The sequence below is a fragment of the Trematomus bernacchii genome, unplaced genomic scaffold, assembly GCF_902827165.1.
Source record: "Trematomus bernacchii unplaced genomic scaffold, fTreBer1.1, whole genome shotgun sequence".
NCBI lineage: Eukaryota > Metazoa > Chordata > Actinopteri > Perciformes > Nototheniidae > Trematomus > Trematomus bernacchii.
The window spans coordinates 8,800,246-8,822,570 of NW_022987705.1; the positions used below are offsets into that span (position 1 = coordinate 8,800,246).

Sequence of the window (22,325 nt, forward strand, 5' to 3'; positions counted from 1 at the left end):
TCCTAGATCTGAGTCCTGGATTTCGAGTCGTGGCTGAACCTGTCACTGTGGTCCTGCCTGACTTTCATCATACTACTTCCTTGATGGCTCCCACAGGATTGTTGACATCCTTGTGGATTCATCTTCTTATTATAGACACATGCATTTCCAAACATTTGGTCTACCTATGCTGTAAAATGTATTATCTTTTCGATTTACACACGGCATCTATTGCACGTCTGTCCGTCCTGGGAGAGGGATCCCTCTTCTGTTGCTCTCCCTGAGGTTTCTCCCATGTTCCCCTTTAAACTGTGGGGTTTTTCCTTCTTTGGAAGTTTTTCCTTGTACGATGTGAGGGTCTAAGGACAGAGGGTGTCGTATTGTCATACTGATATTATGTACAAACTGTGAAGTCCACTGAGACAAATGTAACATTTGTGATATTGGGCTATATAAATAAACAGTGATACACATTCAAGAAAATCAAATCAAATACTTTACACAGACACACACATGGATGACGTGCATCAACTCATACTCTAGCTTCGTTAAGGAGGTCAATAGCTCCAGGTACAAAATTATTTCTGTTGTTGCGGCCAAAGTAAGAGGAACGAAGCTGCAAAAAAATATTCTTTAAATGGGTGTTTCTCATCTGCTTTTTTCACAGGGTTTTCAAGAAGACCAGTGGAAACGGAGGGGTAAGTTATATGTGTTGATTTTTATTTTCCTCTACCCTTGTTTGATTTGTTTAGTGTTTTTTTTCAACAATGAAAAATACTTGGAAACAGACTTTTAACTCCAGTTTTCAATTCTCTTTATCTGACAGCTCACGCTCTACCTGGGGAAGAGAGACTATGTGGACCACGTGGACAAAGTGGACCAAGTCGGTACGTTCCTTCTTCATTGTGTGTGTGTGTGTGTGTGTGTGTGTGTGTGTGTGTGTGTGTGTGTGTGTGTGTGTGTGTGTGTGTGTGTGTGTGTGTGTGTGTGTGTGTGTGTGTGTGTGTGTGTGTGTGTGTGTGTGTGTGTGTGTGTGTGTATGTGTGTGTGTGTGTGTGTCTACATCTGTGTGTCGAGGATGATTGATATAATGTCTTCTGCACTGTTACCTTTACAGATGGTGTTGTGAAGCTGGACACAAAGGATTTTGGAGACAAGAAAGGTAACATGATAAAAAGTTACAATTTCAAAGTCCTAAAAAACCAACCCCAAGTTGAGTCATGTGGAGAAGTAAAATACTCAAGTAAAATATGTTTCTACCATTGTGTGTTGACAGTGTTTGTGCAGCTGGCATGTGCTTTCCGGTACGGTAGTGATGACCTGGATGTGATGGGCCTGTGCTTCAGGAAGGACATCTGGATCCATCACTTCCAGATCTACCCTGAGTGCCACAAGCCCACTCTGTCCGCCATGCACGACACCCTGCTGAAGAAGGCGGGAGACGACGCAAAACCATTCTCTTTTGAAGTATGCAAGATGTTAAGACACAAGTGTAAAGAGTTTCAGATCTCATCCACACATTATAGCTTTTGTTTTAGGTTTAAATGAATCTACGTACATTTCTTTGGGGTGATATTATACATTTTTAATACTGACTATTAAAAAGCAAACAGTACTTTTTTCAAAACTCAAAATTGTTGAGTTGCTTTGTGTCAAGGGTCATGGTAGAATAAACTGCTTGTTTGATATACATAGGGAGTTTAATTGGTTTGAGATAAATGTATGTTTTATATATAATCCGTTAAGAGCATACTAAATTAAATTAAAAAGTATGCCATACTCAAAATCACATGACAACTCATGAATGTTTTGACCACAGAACCAGAGTCTTTTGCCCGACAATTGATTGAAACCAATATCCGAAAATACATATTTATTAAACAGATTTCAAAGTAAATAAAGTCGTCTGTTATTTATAAATGTTCATTTTTGTCTCCCTAGATTCCCACCAACCTGCCATGCTCAGTGTCTCTGCAGCCTGGACCAGATGATCAGGGGAAGGTAAAGCTCGTGCTAATCTGACCACACCATTCGCCTTACCTGTAGTGAGGAAGCAGGTTTGTTTATTACAATGGCTGCTTACATCTTATGTTGTGTTTCGCAGGCTTGTGGTGTCGACTTTGAGATCAAAACTTTCATTGCTAATAAGAAGTCCGATCCGGATGAGAAGATTGAAAAGAAGTGAGTACACTTTCAGGTTGTCTTTTTCACTACCATACTTCAACTTTCTACCGTCTGTCTCACTATGTTGCCTGACTAACATTTTCTCTACTTTGGCTATCCCCTTTTTTCCCCAGGGACACAGCTCGCCTTGTCATTCGTAAAATCCAGTTTGCCCCCTCCCAGATTGGCGCCGGGCCCAAGGCTGATATCTGCAAAAGCTTCATGTTGTCCGACAAGCCTGTTCACCTCGAAGCTTCGCTGGAAAAAGATGTACAGTAGCAAAACTTTACTGTTTAAAGTGTCTTTTTTTTCGTTAAAACAACATTAATGTTACCAGAGTGAGTGTAAAAGCAGACTAAGACCACAAATACCGCAATATCTCAGCATCAACTTGTTGTTTTCTGTTGTTTCTTTTGAGAACAGCTCTACTTCCATGGCGAATCAATCCCCATCAAAATCAAAATCAACAACGAGAGCAACAAAACAGTCAAGAAATTCAAAATCAGTGGTGGGTACCTCTTTTCACAGAAACACTTTAACATCACTGTTACTGAGAGCAAAGCATAATCATCTGTTTCCTTCTTCTCACAGTGGAACAACTCACAGACATCGTCCTTTACTCAGCAGACAAATACACCAAGGCTGTTCTCTGCCAAGAGTTTGGGTAGGTGGACAGACAACTGAAGAACCACAGTAAAAAGAAAATCAATGAAAACACAAGCTCCAGTTTGTTGTGTTAATGTATGTGTTTGTTTGTGTGTACAGAGAGACAGTGGAGTCCAACGGCACCTATGAAAATACTCTGACTATCACCCCCCTGCTGGCTGAAAACAAGGAGAAGAGGGGGCTGTCACTGGACGGGCGACTGAAGGATGAGGACACTAACCTGGCCTCCACCACTATGTAAGTGCACTGTCTAAAGTAGGATTCTCACTCTGTGTCTAAACTGCTGTATATTAACTTTAAAGGACACGTAACTATATTTCAGTCAGACAACTCACGTGTTCCTTTAACATATTTATTAGAAGCAGCATATAGTTGAGTTTGGCGACTAGGCTCGGGCATCATCACTCCATACAGTAGATATACATAGCACGATGAGTGATGATTAAACCCCCGAGCCTACAGGTGGAAGCTGGGGTGGAAGCTGGGTGGTGGTGGGGCAGGCAAGGAGCAGTGACGTAGAAGTAGCTGCAGCAAAGCAGCAGCAAGCAATGCATGGAGAGATATCTGGCAGGTTAAATAGAGCGGCATATTAAGAAGACTCTGTTTGGTTGGTTGTAGAGTGGCAAGGGGCGTTATGTATGAATGCAGCACAAGTGCTCGAGTTGACTGCCTGAACTAGCTCGCAGGCTTCGCCCCATTAAACCTTCTAATCCCTCAAATCCTTGTTATTCTTTTCTCCCCAGGCTGCGACAGGGTCTAGAAAAAGAGGTTTTGGGAATCCTGGTTTCCTACAAGATTAAAATTAACCTCATGGTGGCTGGAGGAGGGTAGGTGTCCTTTCCTAGTTAAGTACTTTTGGTGCATGGAAACGTAATTAAGAAGTTATGAATAAACTAAAACAAACTCTGTCTTGTCTTCATGCAGCCTGCTTGGTGGCCTCACTTCCAGGTGAATAAAGTTTATCAGAAAATGCTATTTTCCAAATAACGTTTGTCAAGTTTATTTAAAATCATATCCTGACTCATGCAGCCAATTAGCAGTGATCACAAAATACCTGTTTTATTCTGATTGGCTGGTTTGTTTTCTCTGCAGTGATGTCACACTGGAGCTGCCATTGATGCTCATGCACCCCAAACCTGAAGGTATTTTTTCAATAACTCACACAAACAAATGTAAGATTTACGGTTACCAATGCACCCGATGGCTACTAATTATCTTCTCTTTTTCTATTTTCTTCCTGCAGAGTAAAGACTGCACATCAGTGTAAGTATGAATTCACTTTGCTGCAATTTATTGTACACATAGCCAAGTAAAGAGAACAATTTAGGTGACATTTGTTCAAAGCATTTTATAAATTAAATTATCATTTTTCTTGTTCTTCTCTTACAGTGTCTTGAAAGAGACCACTCCATATTAAAGGTGAGGTTCATTCGCACAATTTATCTATATGGATAATTATCAGATGTGGGAATAAAATATTATTTGATATACGGTCACTTTTGTGGCAGGCCACAAAGAACACAGTTCAGTGATCATCAATACGGTCATTTTATGTGAATATTGAATGTTAGGGGATGTGTCATGCAGCATAATGTTGAAACAATTTAATATAGTATGTATTGTAATCTTCTCTTTGTGTTTTTGCTTCTTCCTAGAGAGGATGTTAACCATCAGGAGGAGATGAAACTCACAGAAAGACTGGAAGACAACGAGGGAATGTGGCACAAAACCAAGAAGAAATATGTGACTGATGTAATGAACCCATTTAACATTAAAGAGAAACTGAACATAATTACCTTGTCAACCCACTAAGGACACTCACATATTTTTTTGTTATTGTTTTTGTTTAAATGAATGTCCTTTAGCTGTAGAGGGAGTACTCTCCCTGCTTAATTGTATGTAACATTTAGAGACCAAAGACTGTAGAAACACACATATATGCACACAATCAGTTCCCCCTCCCTGCAGAGCGTGATTGGAAGATGGGAATTCAGTTGGAAGCCTATAAAAGCCTCTATTGTTTGATGTACACTGTTACACTTATTTTGAAACTTTTCTCTTTCCTTTAAATTAGATTGAGTTTTTGATGTGAAGTTGAAAAACGTATAATTAATAAAAAATATTCTAAAAACAGAATAACTTTGGTGTGGGATGGTTTCTGTGTTTGCTGATTATTTTTCTGTCTCTCACTCTGTGGAAATGAAATTGCTTGCTTGTCATAACAATATGAAACAATCGACATATTTCAACTTGCCCCGGACAACAATGAAATGGCTAGATTGTTTTTCCTCAGTCCAACAGTAGATCAGATAATACTGATACAAAACAACAAAATACAAAATGAACATTTTCAGAAGTCAGCAAAAATACAAATGTATTAACTCTAAACAGCTCATTAGGTTTATTATAATCTGAAAACAGTTTTCTCCTCCAAAAACAAGTAGGCTATCAGGTCAATGAATTTGTGCACCTACCTTGATTGTTTTTGTATTGTTGGATATATTGTGATTGATTGATATCACTTAGGCATATGTGTAAAAGTGATATAACAATTGGAACCAGTATAAATCAAAAATAATGTGTGTGGACACAGTGTGGAGGACAGAAAATGGCTACTTTATATTTTCACTATTTGTATTTGTTATGTTGTTCTTGCAATCTTTTTTATTGTTTATGTCCTATATACATTTGTGTAGCATTGTTGAAGCAGCCTAGGATTTAAAATGATAGTTGCCACTGTAGCTTCTGTGCAACAATAACATATTTAAATCTTTGGAGAGCTAACGTTGGGGACTTACCATTGGCTCAAAACAGAATTAAAACATGTTTACATTGTTTATCCAGAGGGAGGCAGCAGAAGAAACTGATGCCTAAAACCCCTAAAACCTCAAAGAAGAAGAAGACGACACTTGAGGATTCTGACGTCATCACGCACAACGTGCAGCACTGAAGCAACATGGCTCTGAATGGAGGTTTGTTAACTTATGAGCTTTATAAGTAAGCTAACTTGACATTTCTCACAGTCACCTGGTTTGTTGTGGTGTATAGGTGTTTTGTCACACATGTATGTAGCATTCTCGTGTGTACTTTTATTTGTACCAACATTGTTTTCGTCACCACCGTTAGCTGACGTTAGCCCGGCTGGTTTGCTAGCTAGCTTGTTATTTCCTAGCAGAGCACTGCGGCAATGCTAATCACGTTTTGCAACAACGCAACAAGCACAGAGTTGTGTATACATGTTCTAATCAGTGTAAAAGTCCTGTAAAATCCAATTTATATAGTAGACTAAAGGCTAACACAACGTATACACACACGTTACAGCAGTGCCAATAACTATTTATATGCAGTGGTGTAACGTAACTGAGTACATTTACTCAAGTACTGGAATTTAGTACAAGTTTCAGGGACTTGTACTTTACTTGAGTATTTTGCAGCAACATACTCAAGTAAAGTACAAGTCCCTGAAAATTGGTAAATGTACTTTTACTCAACTACATTTATTTAATATCTTTAGTTACTTTGCAAATGATGTAAAATATAACACTGGAATAAGACTTTAGTTCAAACCGGAGTAACATTCACAAGCTAACCGACGATGCAAATTAGCTCCACCTTTACCAGCTTTTATAACACTAATGCATCAATAATTATAATCAAAACATGTAAGTTATATTATTCTGAAATGGGCGAATCTGCACAATTAGTACTTTAAGTATATTTGATGCTAACCCTTTTGTACTTTTACTCTTGTAACATTTTGAATGCAGGACTTTTACTTGTCACAGAGTATTACTACACTCTGGTACTTCTACTTTTAGTCAAGTACAAGATCTAAGAACTTCTCCCAGCTCTGTTTATATGTGATATTATCACCACAAAGCACTGTGTTTTGTACTGATAATAGTGCTGTACAGTGGTTGTGTCCCTGGGCAAGACACTTCACCCCAAATTGCTCCTGTGGGGATTGTCCACAGTATTGAGTATGTAAGTCACTTTGGATAAAAGCGTCTAACAAGTAACATGTAATGTAATGTAATGAAACAATTTTATTAAATCAGCACTTTGTTTCTGACCCCAGATGACAAGGACTTTTTTGATTGGGAGCCACCAACAGAAGCAGAGATGAAGGTGATCCAGGCTCGCAAGGAGCGACAAGACAAAATCAGCAAGCTGATGGGAGGCTACCTGCTCAAAGGATACAGGATGCTGGGGGACTGCTGTGATGTGTGTGGGGTGAGTAAGGAGAGGCTTTTGATTGTTGGATTTTTATGCTACGATTTTGGTAGTTCCTTCATAATGTAGACAACCTGGAGTTGGGTAACATGAGTCATGAAATAAGTATGTTTTTTTTGGTTTCCAGACAATTCTTCTCCAGGACAAACAGCAGAAACTCTACTGTGTCTCGTGTCAGGAGCTGGACTCTGATGTGGATAAGGATAACCCTGGTATACACACACTAATATTTGATGCATTTAAAGAAATAATCAAACCAGATGTCTTATTTATTTTGTTATTATGCTGCATCCACATATATATTTGTTCTTAACTCAATTTCTGTTCTTCTTGCCTTGAGCTTTTTGTAACTGTTATCTGTGCTTGTTCCCACTTCTTATTTTCTCCCTCTTGCTCTCCCCTCAGCTCTGAATGCTCAGGCAGCGTTGTCCCAGGTGAGAGAGCGACAGCTGGCAGCCCAGGCCGCTGCCCCCCCCACCCCGCCCCCGGCCCCTGAACTCAACGAAGGCCCCAGCACCAGTCAGGCAAGTGTCCTAGTGCCTCAGCCCAGACCAGAGCACTGCGAGGGGGCTGCCGCGGGAGGGAGAGCCCTCCTCCCTCTGCCTGCTGTCCCTTCTCCTACAACTCCTGCCCCCGCCCCGGCCCTGGTACCCCCTCGAGCCCCCGTCAGTCCACAGAGCCCTGTGATCCCTCCGTTGTTGCAGGAGGCAGAGGAAGCGGTTCTAATCAAACTACGCTGGGCCACCAGCCAGCTACAGAGTTCGGCCTCCCTGGAAACAAGCATCCAGCTGTGCAGCCTCATCGCCAGCTGTGCCAACTCGCTGCGCAGCCTCAAGGAGCTCAGCCAGTAAGCGTCATGGAGGTGGTTGTAACCCTGGATCCACAGGATCGCTCTTTCTACTTGCCTCTATCCAGGAATACTGACTCTGGTTCGCTGCTTTGCGGCATCTCTCTTGACTGAATCCTTGCATAGAGCTGAATTCAAAATTGGTCAGGAAATGCACTTGAAATAGGATTAAATGTCAACAGTTCACATGTTGCTCTTGAGTTTACATACCTTTATGGCTGGCAGAAATCTCATGTTACATTGTTTCAATATATGTTTGAGTACAAATGTTTTTAACGTCTGACCGTTTTTGACAATTTGTAAGTTATGATATAATGATACGGACTGAACAGTTCTTAATGCTCATTCATCATTGGTGTAAATTTAAAACCATCTGGCCATTTTTTTTTTTTTTTTTTTTTAAAGGACTTCATCTGTATCCTACAGTAAAACACTGTGAACGGACTTCCATAGTTGATTGTAATGGAAATGGCCAACAATTTGACATCTGGGAAAATTACATGAGTTCTCTATTTGATTATTTTAAGTACCCAAAAAGTAATTTTTGTTTTGCAAATCAGAAAATTAAAAAAAAAACAGTGCATGGAGGTCTGTATAATTATGTAACATTAGTGTGATGTGCTGATAAACAACATAGTACCAGACTAAGTCATGAATTGAAATGAATAGGAAGTCGGTCCTCTGATCGAAGGTGAATTTTTCTATTTACTGTCCAGACATTCAGAGTGATTTCTGTCATGTCTGACCCTCTGGTGTTGCAATGATTTTCATTGTGTGCGGGCAGTTTGGAGGTTTTTATTGTAAATATATTTGATATATGATGGTGATGATGATGGTCATGTGATTCAGTGATGCTCAGATGAGACGTTCAGGTGTCAGACTCACAATTCTTTTTTTCATTGCAACCATCTCGAGCAAACAAACTAGACAGCACTTCATATTAGATAAAAGCCAGCTTCAGTGTTGTTCAAGGCGGTTAAAAGTTTCGAATTATTTACCTGAATAAAGCTTTGCCTGAAAAGGAGTGATGCATTTTGTTTCTTTCCACAAGAGGGCGCCAAATGCAAAACTACAAAGTTTGTTAGGAAAACGCTTTGTTTAAACGTGCAAATAAGGCCCCGCTCACACGGGACCGTTTGCGTTTATGCACAGTATGCGTATTCAAAAAAGTCTTCTGTTCACATGCATTTGTTTCATTTAACGTGTCTGTTCAAACGAGGCCGCTGGAAATGCTGTAGTACATATGCTGGGACTGTAAGTGGCGCTGTAACTTCCGCCAAAATACACCAAAAGCCGCGAAGAAGAGCAACCGAGCAGCCCGCTGCAATGTTGCCATGGCTACCCTTCTGTTTAAACCCCGAAACTGAAACTGAAAGAAACTGAATCTGTGGATATTGCATCCCCCAAGAAGCACGTCTCCGTGGAGAGGACGGCTCAGAAAGAGAGAGATTCTCTACAAACACCGGGTGAGATCCTCCTTTGTCAATATAATGGATCAATGCATGAATGTTTATTTTGTTTAAGGAGTATATTGGGCGTTAACAATTCTGGTTTGCCTTTTATAATATTATTTCATTCAAGAACCCCTTGTGCGTTTAATTAACACAGCTATTTTTGATAGTTGCTTCAGCAGTGAGCAGGAGAGGTGGGGAGAGGCGGGGCTATCGTTATTTTTTCAGGAAATATTCGTATGGAGGTGATTACACGGACTCGGTTGACCCCCCAGAGCGTTTCGTTTGCAAATCTATCCACCTTGGGACCCGTTATTGTTTGTGGGGTCAGTTTCTATCGGCCTCGTGTAAATAATAGGGCTATACGCACGCGAAACTATGCAGATACAAGCAGTTTTCTCCTCGTGTAAACGGCGCCTAAACCTGTAAACTGCATTTCTGTTTAAATGTGACCCATGAATTGCATACCCATCTGCTGGTGTGCAATAATTATTAATTGATTATTTTAAATAGTTTATTTATTTGGTGTGGTTAATTTATCAATTTAGCAGTCTATCAAATCATGACTATGCCTAGAATGTCATTTATAGTGTATGTATTTGCTTGTGTGTAAACGTGACTCAGCAGTATTCCAGGTAAACAACCCTCTGACAGGCTTTCTTCCCCCCAGACAGTGGGGCGTGGCGCGGGGACTGCCGGGAGGAGCCGGGGGCTGTCTGTGGGTGAACTCTCCCACACAAAGGAGAGGAAACAAAACAAAGCCAGGAAGCTGTGACATTAACTCGGAATTCACTCCTTCTGTAGACACTCACATCCACGAGACAGCCATTGATTTGTTCTAATATTGTTTTCAAGACTTGGGGAAACCGCCGCTGCTGTAAGGGGAAACAAATAGCACCTTTGGGTGATGGTGAGAGTGAGACAGCATTTATGCGCATTTGAAAGTGATCGATCCATGCAGAAAGCGTGCCGTGGCGTCTCGTGCTGAGTCAGCTGTCCGCGGGGTGATGAACGGGAGTCGGCGCGGCGCGGCGGACGGTCCGGGCGGGGGCGGTGCCTCTGGGGTCTCCTCGGTGGAGGGGCTGCCGCCGCTGCCCAAAGGCCTGAGCGGCATCCTGAACTCCAGCGGCGGGTCGTGGCGGGACATCGAGAAGGTCCACAGCAAGAGGGCGCGCATCCAGGCCGACATCAACCGGGGCGGCGGGGACGGGCAGCGCGGACACGGCAAGCCGGGAGGACTGGACGCTGCTCTGGCTCTGCTGCGGAAAGAGATGGTGAAGTTACACCATTACATTTAATTATCTGGCCAGTTATCGAAAGCTGCTTACAATGTGTAGTCAACCATGGCGATACAAACTCAAAACGGCAATAATCCTGCAAGAACATTGATTTAAATTGAGCCAAACTATTTTAAGTATAGGCCTACTAGGCCTATTATTTGTTTGTTTAATAGCCAAGGTGCAGTAAAAACATGTGTTCTGCAAATATCCTGCCTTTGTCTACCTGTGTGACATACATTTTCTACTTGAAACTAGTCACTCTTTAAGCAATTATGATGAGAAATCAAAAAAATAATCTAAACTCATTGTCCACTTCCTAGTTTTTTTTGTTTGCTCAGTTGGCATATTGTTGTGCATTACACAAAGATATTTGTTTTTGTCAAACTTCTTATAAGGGAAAGTTCAAAGTTTCCTCATGTGTTAGTCTTTGTTGGCCACAACAGATTGTGTTTTTGTGCAACAGGTCGGTCTGCGTCAGCTGGACATGTCTCTGCTGTGCCAGCTGTGGTCCCTCCATGAGTCCATCCAGGACTTTAAGGGCTCCTCGCTGCTGTCCGATGTCTCGCTCTCTGCTGATAACGGATCCTCCTCCGAGGACGAGGAAGATGAGGAGGAGGCAGGAGTTATCTCACAACCTCCATCCTCTTCATCCTTGTCTCTGCCTCCACCAAGCAGCAACTCCAGGGACCAGTGGATCAAGGACTCCTTTCACATTCCCTGATGAAGTTAAACACACACTCACACACGCTCCATGCACTGTGGAGACATCTTACTCTACCTTTACGTGCCATGTTTTTATGCCACACACATCTCTTTCCAGATTGGTTTTCTGGCTGTGGGTCGATTAAAATGAGAGCAACTCAATAGCTCTGCAGTACAGAGTATTAATTGGCTTTTTATTAACTTATAATCTTTGCACTACCTAAGTGTTAGTTTTCCTGTCAGTTGTTTATCTCTGAAGAAAGATCCAGACTGACAAGTGTGACCAGGTCTTATCAGCTGTTTGTACTTCATTGCATAATCTTCATGCTACTACATGCTGCTTGCTTGTCATTGAATTTAAGCTGCTTTATAAGAATTATTTTCGGGCCTTATTCCACTTTTGATACATCTGATACCTGATTATGGTTTCCTGATAAAACCAGCCTTGCTGTTCTGTAAACTGTGCAGGACAATCTTCCACAGTGTCCTCTGCCAGTTGGTGTCTTAACAAAAAAAGGGCTTTCTTTAAATAGCAAAACTGTCTTGATTTCTGTGAGCATTTGACAGTACACACATTTTCTAAACCCAAATTTGAGAAGCAATCAACATTTATAAATCAGCCCAACCCAACAAGTCCTGTTGAATAACAAGCTGCAGAAAATTGGTTGCAAAGTGGCGTTTATAAGTACTATCTTTGCTGCCTTTAAAAAGTTGTTGAATCCAGTTTGAAGCTGTGCTGCTCTCCTTTCAGAAGGAGAAAAAACACCTGAAAAGGGGATTTTGATGCGTTCGTTTAATACAGTTGTATACGGCTTAGGTATATTGAATTACATTGTGCTTCTTTTAAATACTTCACCAATCCAGAATTTTGGCAAACCTGAAAAAGTATTATTCAAATGAAGCAACTCCTTAATGCCATTTTAATATCTTTTCTCAGTGGATTTTTCTACTTTTAAACAGTGTTTTTTTTGTTTTTGCCTCAACTCTTAGCTGTGTTTATGTGCATGCGACTATCAAATGGAGGCACCGTCTGCCCAGTAGAAACAATTAAATAGCCTTTGATTAAATAACTTATCAAACAAAATGTGTTCAAGTTTTCTTGATTGGCAAATGCTTTGTAAAGCCAGTAAATGACTTGTTTTGTATCTACAACTTAAAATAAAAACCACCTTGTACACCACAGACATGTTCAGTATTTCTGCATCTAATTTAATGTTATCAGAGGATGATATTGCCGGTATGACCAACAGGGGACACACTGTCTCCAGTTGAGAGCTCCTTCCCTCCGCGAGGCTCTTCCTCTTGGATCATGTTAAAGCAGCAGCAGAGTGGGGAAAACCATTTGCTGTGGGGGGCAGGAATGAAGGAGGGTGACGTTCTGAGTAGAGAGTCTCATGCTGTTCTCTATTTATAATCAACATATGTTGCGGGTTATTGTTAGAATCTGCCTGTCTCTCTCTGATAGTTTTAGTGACACGTTTAACTGTGTGTGTCCATCTCTTTACCACAATGGATGTCTTCTCTCTTGTTTGTCCCTCTTCAATTTATATCCTTCTTTTCTCTATCTTGGCTATTGCTGTTATTACACCACCTAGTTTCTGCAAATGCTTTAAGACTTACAGTGAGTGATTGTTAAAGTAGATATTCAGATAAGAGGTCAGTGTAGTGGATAAGATGTAACACTTAAAGGAATACCAAGAAAAGAACATTCTTGGAAAATTGAAGATGATTGGTCCCCCGTTTAACAACAGCAAACTGTCAACAAACACTAACACAACTTGTGCAGTACAATCCAAATCTCATGTTTTTAGTTGTATAATCAGTACCAGCTTGTATTTTTGTCAAAATATTATCATTTTAAACTCCACAAACACAGATGTAAAACCCATGTACTTACAAATTAGAATAAATAATATGTTGTGTTTCAACAAGCTATCATCACAGGATTACTTTTTGATCTACAAATGATTATTTGGGGGGGTAGAACTATTCCTTTAAGGTGTTTGTTCGATTAAAACCTGTAATACGTAGTGGTTACAGTAAATGAATGGTTCTGTCAGGTCTGTTTATTAAACAGAGCAAGCTATACAAGCTGTTTGTACCGAGAGCAATAATGCACGCCTGAATTTCGGACCCACAGTGTATTATTAGACCAACTCTGAGTCATGAGGGAGTTGTTCCCCCTCTGCTGTCCCACTCCTCCACCCCAGCTGCCTCTGTCCATCCATCCATCCCTGTTCCCCCACCTAAAAATACACTCCATGCTCTCACTGAGGAAAATCCCTGTGCCTTGACCTAGCTGGAAAACACACACACACACACACACACACACACACACACACACACACACACACACACACACACACACACACACACTTACTGGCCCTCTTCATGGAAACTATTCCTCTGTGTAGTTAACTGGACGTTTCTGGCAAGTGCTGGATGACGCAACTGAAACACAGGAAGTGACTTAAGTTATAACTATGAGCTGAAATAAGAAAACACACAAGGTGATTTATTTATTTCATGCTAAAGCACTTGCATGTTATATGCCTGCTGCAGGAGATCTAAGTGTGCCGGGCTGATTAAGTGAAATAGTCAGATAGATAAGCCTGCTCCAGTGACACACACAGTCAGGTTCAAAGTCTACAGGTATGACTTCAGACTGTCAGTGCCTTCATAAGCAGCACAGATAGAGACCTTTGCATACTGCTGCATCACCAGTAGGCTCTTTTTGCATATCCTCCCTCTCTCTGTGTTGTCACAGGAGGAAGGAGGGAGTGTGAACTCAAGGCAACAGATCTACATTACAACAAGCGCTGCTGCTGTCTCCATGTGGATTACTGCCAGAAAGAGAGTTGTCAATGAGAGCTGCTGCAGTCGTTTCATAGAAAAACTTGAGATTCATATCAGGAGGGTAGCCTACATGCTGTTTGAATGACAGCCAGCAGGGCGGAATCGGTTCCTCTTTGCTTTTGGCATTATTGCTCTTTCTGTTCGGTACATGGCGACACTTCTGATTCAACTCATTGCCAATGAGCGCAAGTTTCAGCTTGTGTGAAGTTATCATCACCAGAAGCAGCAGCAGAAGAAGAAGAGTGCCTTTTAAGGAACTGACACAGCAGAGAACGCTGGATTATTGTTGCGAGGAGGAGAGCGTGTTTTTATTTATTTTTCCTGTTTGATAGTTTATATTTTTCACCAGAGGAAGTCATGACTTCGGTGTGGAAGAGACTGCAGCGCGTCGGTAAAAAGGCTTCAAAGTTTCAGTTTGTCGCCTCTTACCAGGAACTCGTTCTGGAGTGTACGAAGAAATGGTGAGTTTGATGACAAATTACTTTATTTCTCTCAAATGAACGTTTTCTGTTTCTGTTTCTGTTTCTTAACATGTAAATAGCCCCACCTACTAACCTGTTTTGTATGTTATACGTTATAATAACCATAATGATATGGGTCTTTCCGCTACACTGTGAAGGATGAGGGCGTCCCACATGTCGCCTCTGTATAGCGATAAGTTGTTCCGCAGTGATAGTGGGTTCGATACCCGACAACGCCTATTGACAGGGTCTGTGTATGTCTGAGATACAGTTACCACCAAGCAGTCCATAGGTTCATTGATCTTTACACTCATGCAGTGGTGGAAGAAGTAGGCTACTCAGATTTTTCACTTGAGCTAATTTAGCAATACTCAATTGTAAAAATACTCTGATACAAGTACAAGTCCTGCATTCAACATCTTCCTAAAACAACAGAAGTATTAGTATTCATGCATACTTAAAGTACCAACTACTCATTAAGAGTTATGGCCCATTTTAGAATAATATTTATACAGTTTTTATATATACAAATATCATAAATGGATTATTGATTTATGATTGTGTTCATCATGGCTGGTAAAGGTGGAACTCATTTGAATTACTTATTGCTGCATGTCTTTACCTATGATCATAAGTCAAAGTTTATTTAATTATTTATTTATTTATTGTATTAGCTAATCATCTGAATCTGAAGAGTAAGTAAGTAGTATACATTGGAAGTAGCCTACTGAAGTAAAGTACTATTACTACAAAATTGAACATGATTACAGTAATTGAGTAAATGTATAGTTACCTACACTGAACTCATGTTATATCACACAACCATATTCAAATCATTTGAGATTAAAATATAAAAAAGTATATGTGTTCTCTCTAAAAAAAAAACAATAGTGGCACACCCATGCGACACAGAATAGTTTTATGTGTGTCATTTCCTATTATTTGGAATTGTACACAAATGCTGGCAATAAGACCAGATGTCTGGTGAACATTTGAGCAATTTTATATTTTCTAATTTGGCACAGTTATTTAATCATTTATCATTACAGACTAATTTGTCTCGCTTTTTATTCAATTCAGAGATTACATTAGATCACTTTATAGCCCTGAGGCTCTGTATGGCTTCCCCTTTTTGTGCAATTTCCTGTTGTACAAAACATTTGGGAGGAGGCCAGGTGATGCAGCACGGAGCAATATTCAGCTCTCTGACACAGACACAACATTTATAAGGAAAAAATAAATATAAAAATGGTCAGGTTAAGGGTTTAAGGGCCATGCTTTAAAGTAGAATCTGAAATGTTAAAAGCATCGCTAACTTTTCCTGAACCTTTATTACTTTTTTTTGGTACTTGCTTTAAAATAGTGAAATAATAACTACATTGTCTGATATTTTTCGAAGAAGTTTCTCTAGTATCTTTAAACTTTTGCCCACAGGCAAATTGCACCTTCTTATCTGTCCAAATTACTTTGAAGAAAGGAATAATTGTGAAAGTGGCTTGTCAGGAGCACGATAAGAAACAAATATCAGGTTTTTTCACTTTAATGACTGAATAATCTCGTCAGAAGTGTTAGAGTTTGATCAGCTGCAGAGAGCTTCTGTTATCTGGAAACATAGAAGGTAAGGGGCAGAGTGATTTAGAAAAAAAGGAAACTCCCAAATATGAGGAAATCGCATTTTACAAGCCTTTACAAGTGTGCTGGTAAAACAGGGAAGCACAGAGACAAGGAGGAGAGAACAGGAGGAAGTGGGGAAACACAAAAGATTATTCCAAAGTCATATTACTTTAGGCATGTGATGTTTTTAAGAACAAATCTGCACACAGTTTGATTTGACTCTGTATCTGGGGTCAGAGGTTACTAACGCTTAAAGATCACATCAAACACCAGAGTGGGGAGATGAACCCTTTGCCTCGAGGGGGCTTGAATTATGTTTCACAAGTCACATGGTTGTGTACAACTTTGTGTGTGTGTGTGTGTGTGTGTGTGTGTGTGTGTGTGTGTGTGTGTGTGTGTGTGTGTGTGTGTGTGTGTGTGTGTGTGTGTGTGTGTGTGTGTGTGTGTGTGTGTGTGTGTGTGTGTTGGGTGTGTGTGTGTGTGTGTGTGGGTGTGTGTGTGTGTGTGTGTGTATGTGTGTGTTTTGTTTTATGTTTTAATTTAGTGCTATGATTTGAGGCTATTGGCAGAATATTGTTACCCATAATGTCTTCTTCCTGAGATGCATCTTAAGATTTTGAATGAGATGTTTTGCAACTGTACCTTCACTTTATAGTGCGTTTCAGCTCATTGCTTAGATGTCGGCAACAATTCTGTTTTGGTTCACAGCTCTCAGTGCTTTTTCGGCCACAGCAGGCGGCTGTTTTCAGAGAAAATACTTTGAATACACTTTACCTGCTCAGCACCAAACAGAAAACAGACACAGTGCTAGACAGCTGGTTATAGTTGAGCATTTAGCAGCTAAAGAGACAGATATACCCCTCTTTAGCTGGTTGAGACCAAAACCATATAAAGCCAAACTACAAAGATTTGTAGACAGGTGGTCACAAACACAACTTCAAATGAATTTTAATTATAATGTTGCCCTATTACTGTTGTCTTTCCAAACTGGCACTAAGAGGCAAAAACGGTTTTACATCATAGCAAGACTCGAGGAACAAGATATTCTCCATCACAAGCTCCAGGAAACAGAAATACAGAGTGGCCTAAGATAAGAAAGTCCCTGCCAGTTTTTACATGACAACAGTCAGAAAATGATAAAGTGATGTTGACAGAGACAGTTCAGTGGTTCAGACATAATTAAAGACTTAGCAACATGCTATTTTTACAGTAACACTAAGAGTGTGTTATGTGACAAAAACATGAGATGGGAGGTTGTTCTGCTCGTACATGTGTAAATGTAGATGAGATTATCTCTTTTGACAGTAACCTCAAACACTAAATGGTGTTAAAAATAATTAACATCTTGTCAGCAGTGGAATATAACCATTGTCTGCTGATGACAAAACACCAACCGCAATTACAGTAATTACATGTGACTAAACTGTGTTACACCCCTAATGTTTGCCCGTGTAAACACCATTGTTACTGAGCTCAATGGTACGCTAAATGTTTTTGTGTCTTTGTGTTTCGGATTATACTTTCATTGCCTCCTGTTTGTGCGGTCTTTCGTTCCTTTTTCCTTCTCTTCACCCTCCGTTACCCTCACCCTGTGCCTGTAACATTATTTCTGATGCTCTTCCTGACCGGTAACACACATAAACACATGTACACACACACACATCCCCTCTGAAATGTACTTCAGAACTGATACACTGAAACTTGAGGCAATTTTTAGCATCTATAAAGAACATTAGTAGGTGTTGAAATAGTAGTAAAGATAATTTAGACTTAGCAATAATATAAGTTATTATTATGTACTCGTATATTACTTGGAGGTGGTGTCTGTGGGTGTGTGTGTTCTTTAAAGGGGATCCTCTTCCTGTGTGTGTCGCCTCACATCCACGGACTCAATCACGTGACTCTAGTTTCACTTCCTGTGCCGCAGGGGCCTGAGAAAATACAATGGAAACACTTATAAACATGTTGCCAACATACAAAGAGACAGGTGCGCACAGTACGTACACAAACACATGTTATACAGTGTGTTGCCTAAGTACAGATAATACACACACATGGTGACATACATTCACAGATGCGATCACAGACGTCTGCATACAACTTTACTAACAAAAACACACACTCATTGAGATCAGTGCCTTGTGTTGATTGAAGTCTGATCATAATAACATTTATTATATAAACATATGGATGTGTGGCAAGACGTAATTTTCATGTTTTTCTTGATGTTTTGTGTGTTTCTATAGGCAACCAGACAAGCTAAGGGTGGTGTGGACCAGGAGGAACAGACGCATGTGCTCCAAGGTAAAACCACTGACCCACTGAACCACACACACACACACACACACACACACACACACACACACACAGACACACAGACACACACACACACACACACACACACACACACACACACACACACACACACACACACACACACACACACACACACACACACACACCTAAACTTGTACACAACCATGTGACTTGTGAAGCATAATTCAAGCCCCCTCGAGGCAAAGGGTTCATCTCCCCACTCTGGTGTTGTATAATGTTAGAAATTGTGTATAGTATATTATATTTTGATGCCAATTTATGTACTTTTTTCTCAAGTTACATTATCCATGAAGGACTTTAACTAGTCGGTATTTCGTTACTGTGTTACTATGACATTGACTTCAGTACAAGGTCTGAGTACTTCTTCGACTGGCAGTCTCACCAATGTTTCATTTGTATCACAGCTCCACAGTTGGCAGCCTGGAATCAAGAACCCCTACAGAGGCATGGTGGTGTGGCCCGTCCCAGAGAACGTTGACATCTCTGTTACTCTCTTCAAGGTACCAAGACACAAACTGCAGAATTAATACAGGAAATATAAGTAGTGCAGATGCCTCCCCACACAATATGTTACTGGAAACTAGAAATGAAAAGACAATTTATAGATAGATAGATAGATAGATAGATAGATAGATGATAAAGTCATCCAGTTAGTAGATGTCAACATTTACAAGGAAATTAATATGTAGTATATATATAGTTAGGTGGATGCACAGTATGTATAATGGGTGGAGAGGATGTTTGACTCCAAATTGATATTTATTTTTCGTCTCTACAGGAGGTCAATGCTGATGAGTTTGAGGACAAAGAGTGGACCTTTGTCATTGAGGGTGTAAGTATCTTTTTTTTTGTTAAATATATTTGTATTGAAGACATAGAAAAGACATTTGGTACATTGATAGGGACCACAGTTCAAAGCTACTAGTAACCATTTAGTCTCTACTGGGTGTAAGTATCTTTGACCACTCAGCTTTTGCTTGTAAGTCTACTCAGATATAGTCAGATGTAATTAAAAGTACTATGGTTGTTTTTATTGGTCATGTAAAGGAGAGCAAGGGACATCGTAAGGTTCTGGCCTCTGCAGACATCAACCTGAAGCGGTTTGCCAGTCCGACGCCGACCCAGACCGACCTGACGCTGAAGCTGAAGCCGCTGTCGGTCAAAGTGGTGGAGGCCACGCTCAAGCTGTCGCTGTCATGTGTCTTTGTTCGAGAGGGGAAAGCTACGTGAGTAGTAGTTGTATCCTCTCCCACCACTTACTTTAGCAGTAGTATTTAAAGTCACAACAACATGTGTTTAGGATGTTTATGACATTACTTAGACAGTAGTGCTTCAACATTATTGTATTATCTCTTCGATTTACACACGGCATCTATTGCACGTCTGTCCGTCCTGGGAGAGGGATCCCTCCTCTGTTGCTCTCCCTGAGGTTTCTCCCATTTTCCCCTTTAAACTGTGGGGTTTTTCTCTGGAAGTTTTTCCTTGTACGATGTGAGGGTCTAAGGACAGAGGGTGTCGTATTGTCATACTGATATTCTGTACAAACTGTGAAGTCCACTGAGACAAATGTAACATTTGTGATATTGGGCTATATAAATAAACATTGATTGATTGATTGAACATTACATACTTGAAAGTAAAGAGAGAATACTTAAATACAAGAGTTTCTTCTGTATTTGTGTATAGGTTTTTGTGGGCAATTAAAGTCCACAGGTGATTCATACATATAGTCACATTTTATATACCTACCATATTATTTGTAATCAAATCAAATCAAAATCAAATCAAGTTTTATTTATAAAGCACATTTAAAAGCGATTTTTGGTCGAGCCAAAGTGCTGTACATGTAATAAAAACACATTACTACAATCACAATAAAAGACAATAAATTACAACAGATATATATAAAAAACACAGGGAAAAGTCAGGAGTCGTGCTCCGCTCTGACTAGAAGGCCAGGGAGAAGAAGTGTCCTGTTTGTGGAGATATATATAAAGTCATAAACGTATCAATAAGTAATGATGGTGTAGTTATGTTCTAGAGCTGCAAAGATGTATCAATATGTTTCTTCTATTCAAGTATTTGACAGCTTTTATGATAATTGCTTAATTGGTTTTGTTATATCGTTTTTTTTAAAGAAAAAGAGTCCAAATTGTCAGAAACTATTATTCTCCCTTCTTATATTTCGTTTTCTTTAATCCTTGTAAGGAAACTGAATATCTTTTGCAAAAATAAAAAATAAGCACAAGAACAGAAATATAAAAAACATTGTCTCTGGCTTGTAGAAAAGTTGATCAACCTTTTTCATCGTTTTCTGACATTTTGTAGGCAAACAAGTAATACATTAATCCTCCATAAAAAATAATCATTAGTTGCAGCCCTGTAATCTTCCCTCTCTTGTTCTTGTCCCTCAGTGATGAAGACATGCAGAGTCTGGCCAGCCTGATGAGTGTGAAACCTGCAGACATCGGCAACATGGACGACTTCAACGAGAGCGATGAAGACGAGGACAAGAAGTCTATCACTGCTACAGGTAGGCTGACTTATACAAGCACTGCTTCCAACTAGATAATTAGTATCTGCTCATTTGTGTTTGTTCATATTTGGCCTTTTTAAATTAAAATGTAGTATGTCTTATGCTGCAGTTTTTGGCTGTTTAACCAAGTCTAAAGGCCTATTCATCTGCTAGGATTGCCTCAGTTCTGACTAATTACATCCAACTTTCTTTCAAAATAAAACCAGTGAACTCACAACGTCTCTCTGTGATCTTCACTGTGAAGTATTTCTCCTGACCTTTTTCCTTCTCTACCCTCTTTTTCCTGCAAACACTTCTTCTGTTCTACTCTTTTCTGACCGGGCAGTCGTCCCACACACTCTCATTCGCCCAAATCGCCCTGCTCCTCCTCCACCTGGCAAACGAGACTCTGTTGGACTCTCTCTTCCAGCCTCAGGTAGCTTCCTCTTCCTCTTGCCCTTTCTTTCACCGACGCCTGCTGTTTGTTTCTCTTTCCTGAGAGGCGGAGGTGGGAACAGGAACTCTGTCTCCCTGTCTGTTATTGGGAGGCTCAGTTTATATAACCATATTTCACACATTCATGCTATTTGTTCTGCATACCACATATTTCTCATCCAGACATTTTTGAGAATCATGTGATGGCACACTAATGCCACCAATCTGTTGGAAGTTTGTTTGGAGGCGTGAAAAGATTTAGCTGCATGACACATAGAGGTTATTGTATTCAGAGACACATTTCTCTAACAAGTGTAACCGAACCACATATAACCGTAACTCTGACAACTGATTACTTGTCCTGGACATTTCTTTTTTTAGAATGCATGACAGCCTTTTTCAGATGTTATTGATACATGTACTGTACGTTTAATAAATAAGGAGAATATGTAAATTCGCAAGAAAAGTACCTCCAAACTCTACTAAACCACAGCACTAAAGTACATGCACTGAGTGTACTTTGCACCACTGATGTGTACACATTAACAACTGCAATGTTTTACAGAATCCAAGTCTAATCAACTCACTACGGAAGAGTTTTAGGGCCACACCAAAAGTGATTTTTTTCTTGTTGAGAAAAAAGTCAGAATTCTGAGGAAAAACTAAAACTATGAAAATTCTGAGATTTAGGATTTGTTCTCAAAATTCTGACATTTTTCAAAAATCAGAACTCACATTTTTCTTTTTACTTTTGTTCACATACCACATTTATTTCCCATGTGGCCC

The 22,325-nt window shown here is 40.1% G+C and overlaps 4 protein-coding genes across 12 annotated transcripts in view; all 4 read left to right on the forward strand.

Annotated features, from left to right (window-relative positions):
- The first annotated feature begins 496 nt into the window (after positions 1 to 496).
- On the forward strand, positions 497 to 4,205 carry arr3a (arrestin 3a, retinal (X-arrestin)). Its single transcript, XM_034140357.1, has 15 exons — positions 497 to 549; positions 647 to 677; positions 806 to 866; positions 1,097 to 1,141; positions 1,256 to 1,446; positions 1,921 to 1,980; positions 2,084 to 2,160; positions 2,277 to 2,412; positions 2,566 to 2,650; positions 2,734 to 2,806; positions 2,908 to 3,045; positions 3,552 to 3,635; positions 3,733 to 3,756; positions 3,901 to 3,980; positions 4,198 to 4,205. Exons 1-15 carry the CDS (start codon positions 497 to 499, stop codon positions 4,203 to 4,205), a joined length of 1,146 nt encoding a protein of 381 aa, XP_033996248.1.
- A 1,484-nt stretch (positions 4,206 to 5,689) lies between these two features.
- On the forward strand, positions 5,690 to 8,912 carry znrd2 (zinc ribbon domain containing 2). Its single transcript, XM_034140449.1, has 4 exons — positions 5,690 to 5,780; positions 6,887 to 7,041; positions 7,169 to 7,253; positions 7,447 to 8,912. The coding sequence occupies exons 1-4, from the start codon at positions 5,765 to 5,767 to the stop codon at positions 7,890 to 7,892; spliced, it is 702 nt and encodes a 233-aa protein (XP_033996340.1). The 5' UTR covers positions 5,690 to 5,764; the 3' UTR covers positions 7,893 to 8,912.
- A 1,100-nt stretch (positions 8,913 to 10,012) lies between these two features.
- On the forward strand, positions 10,013 to 12,503 carry fam89b (family with sequence similarity 89 member B). Its single transcript, XM_034140311.1, has 2 exons — positions 10,013 to 10,613; positions 11,083 to 12,503. Exons 1-2 carry the CDS (start codon positions 10,347 to 10,349, stop codon positions 11,338 to 11,340), a joined length of 525 nt encoding a protein of 174 aa, XP_033996202.1. The 5' UTR covers positions 10,013 to 10,346; the 3' UTR covers positions 11,341 to 12,503.
- Positions 12,504 to 14,090: 1,587 nt separating this feature from the next.
- The window catches only part of ehbp1l1b (EH domain binding protein 1-like 1b), a 32,263-nt gene continuing 24,028 nt past the window's right edge, over positions 14,091 to 22,325 (forward strand). For 7 of the 9 annotated variants that reach the window (XM_034139931.1, XM_034139934.1, XM_034139932.1 and 4 more), the window contains exons 1-3: positions 19,641 to 19,815; positions 21,004 to 21,122; positions 21,451 to 21,540. In XM_034139931.1, the coding sequence (XP_033995822.1) occupies positions 21,087 to 21,122; positions 21,451 to 21,540 (126 nt within the window). In that variant the 5' untranslated portion in view covers positions 19,641 to 19,815; positions 21,004 to 21,086. Of the gene's footprint in view, positions 14,639 to 18,498; positions 18,557 to 18,993; positions 19,090 to 19,367; positions 19,422 to 19,636; positions 19,816 to 21,003; positions 21,123 to 21,450; positions 21,541 to 22,325 lie in introns of those variants that run through there. The other 2 variants (XM_034139939.1, XM_034139936.1) reach the window with 2 other exon arrangements.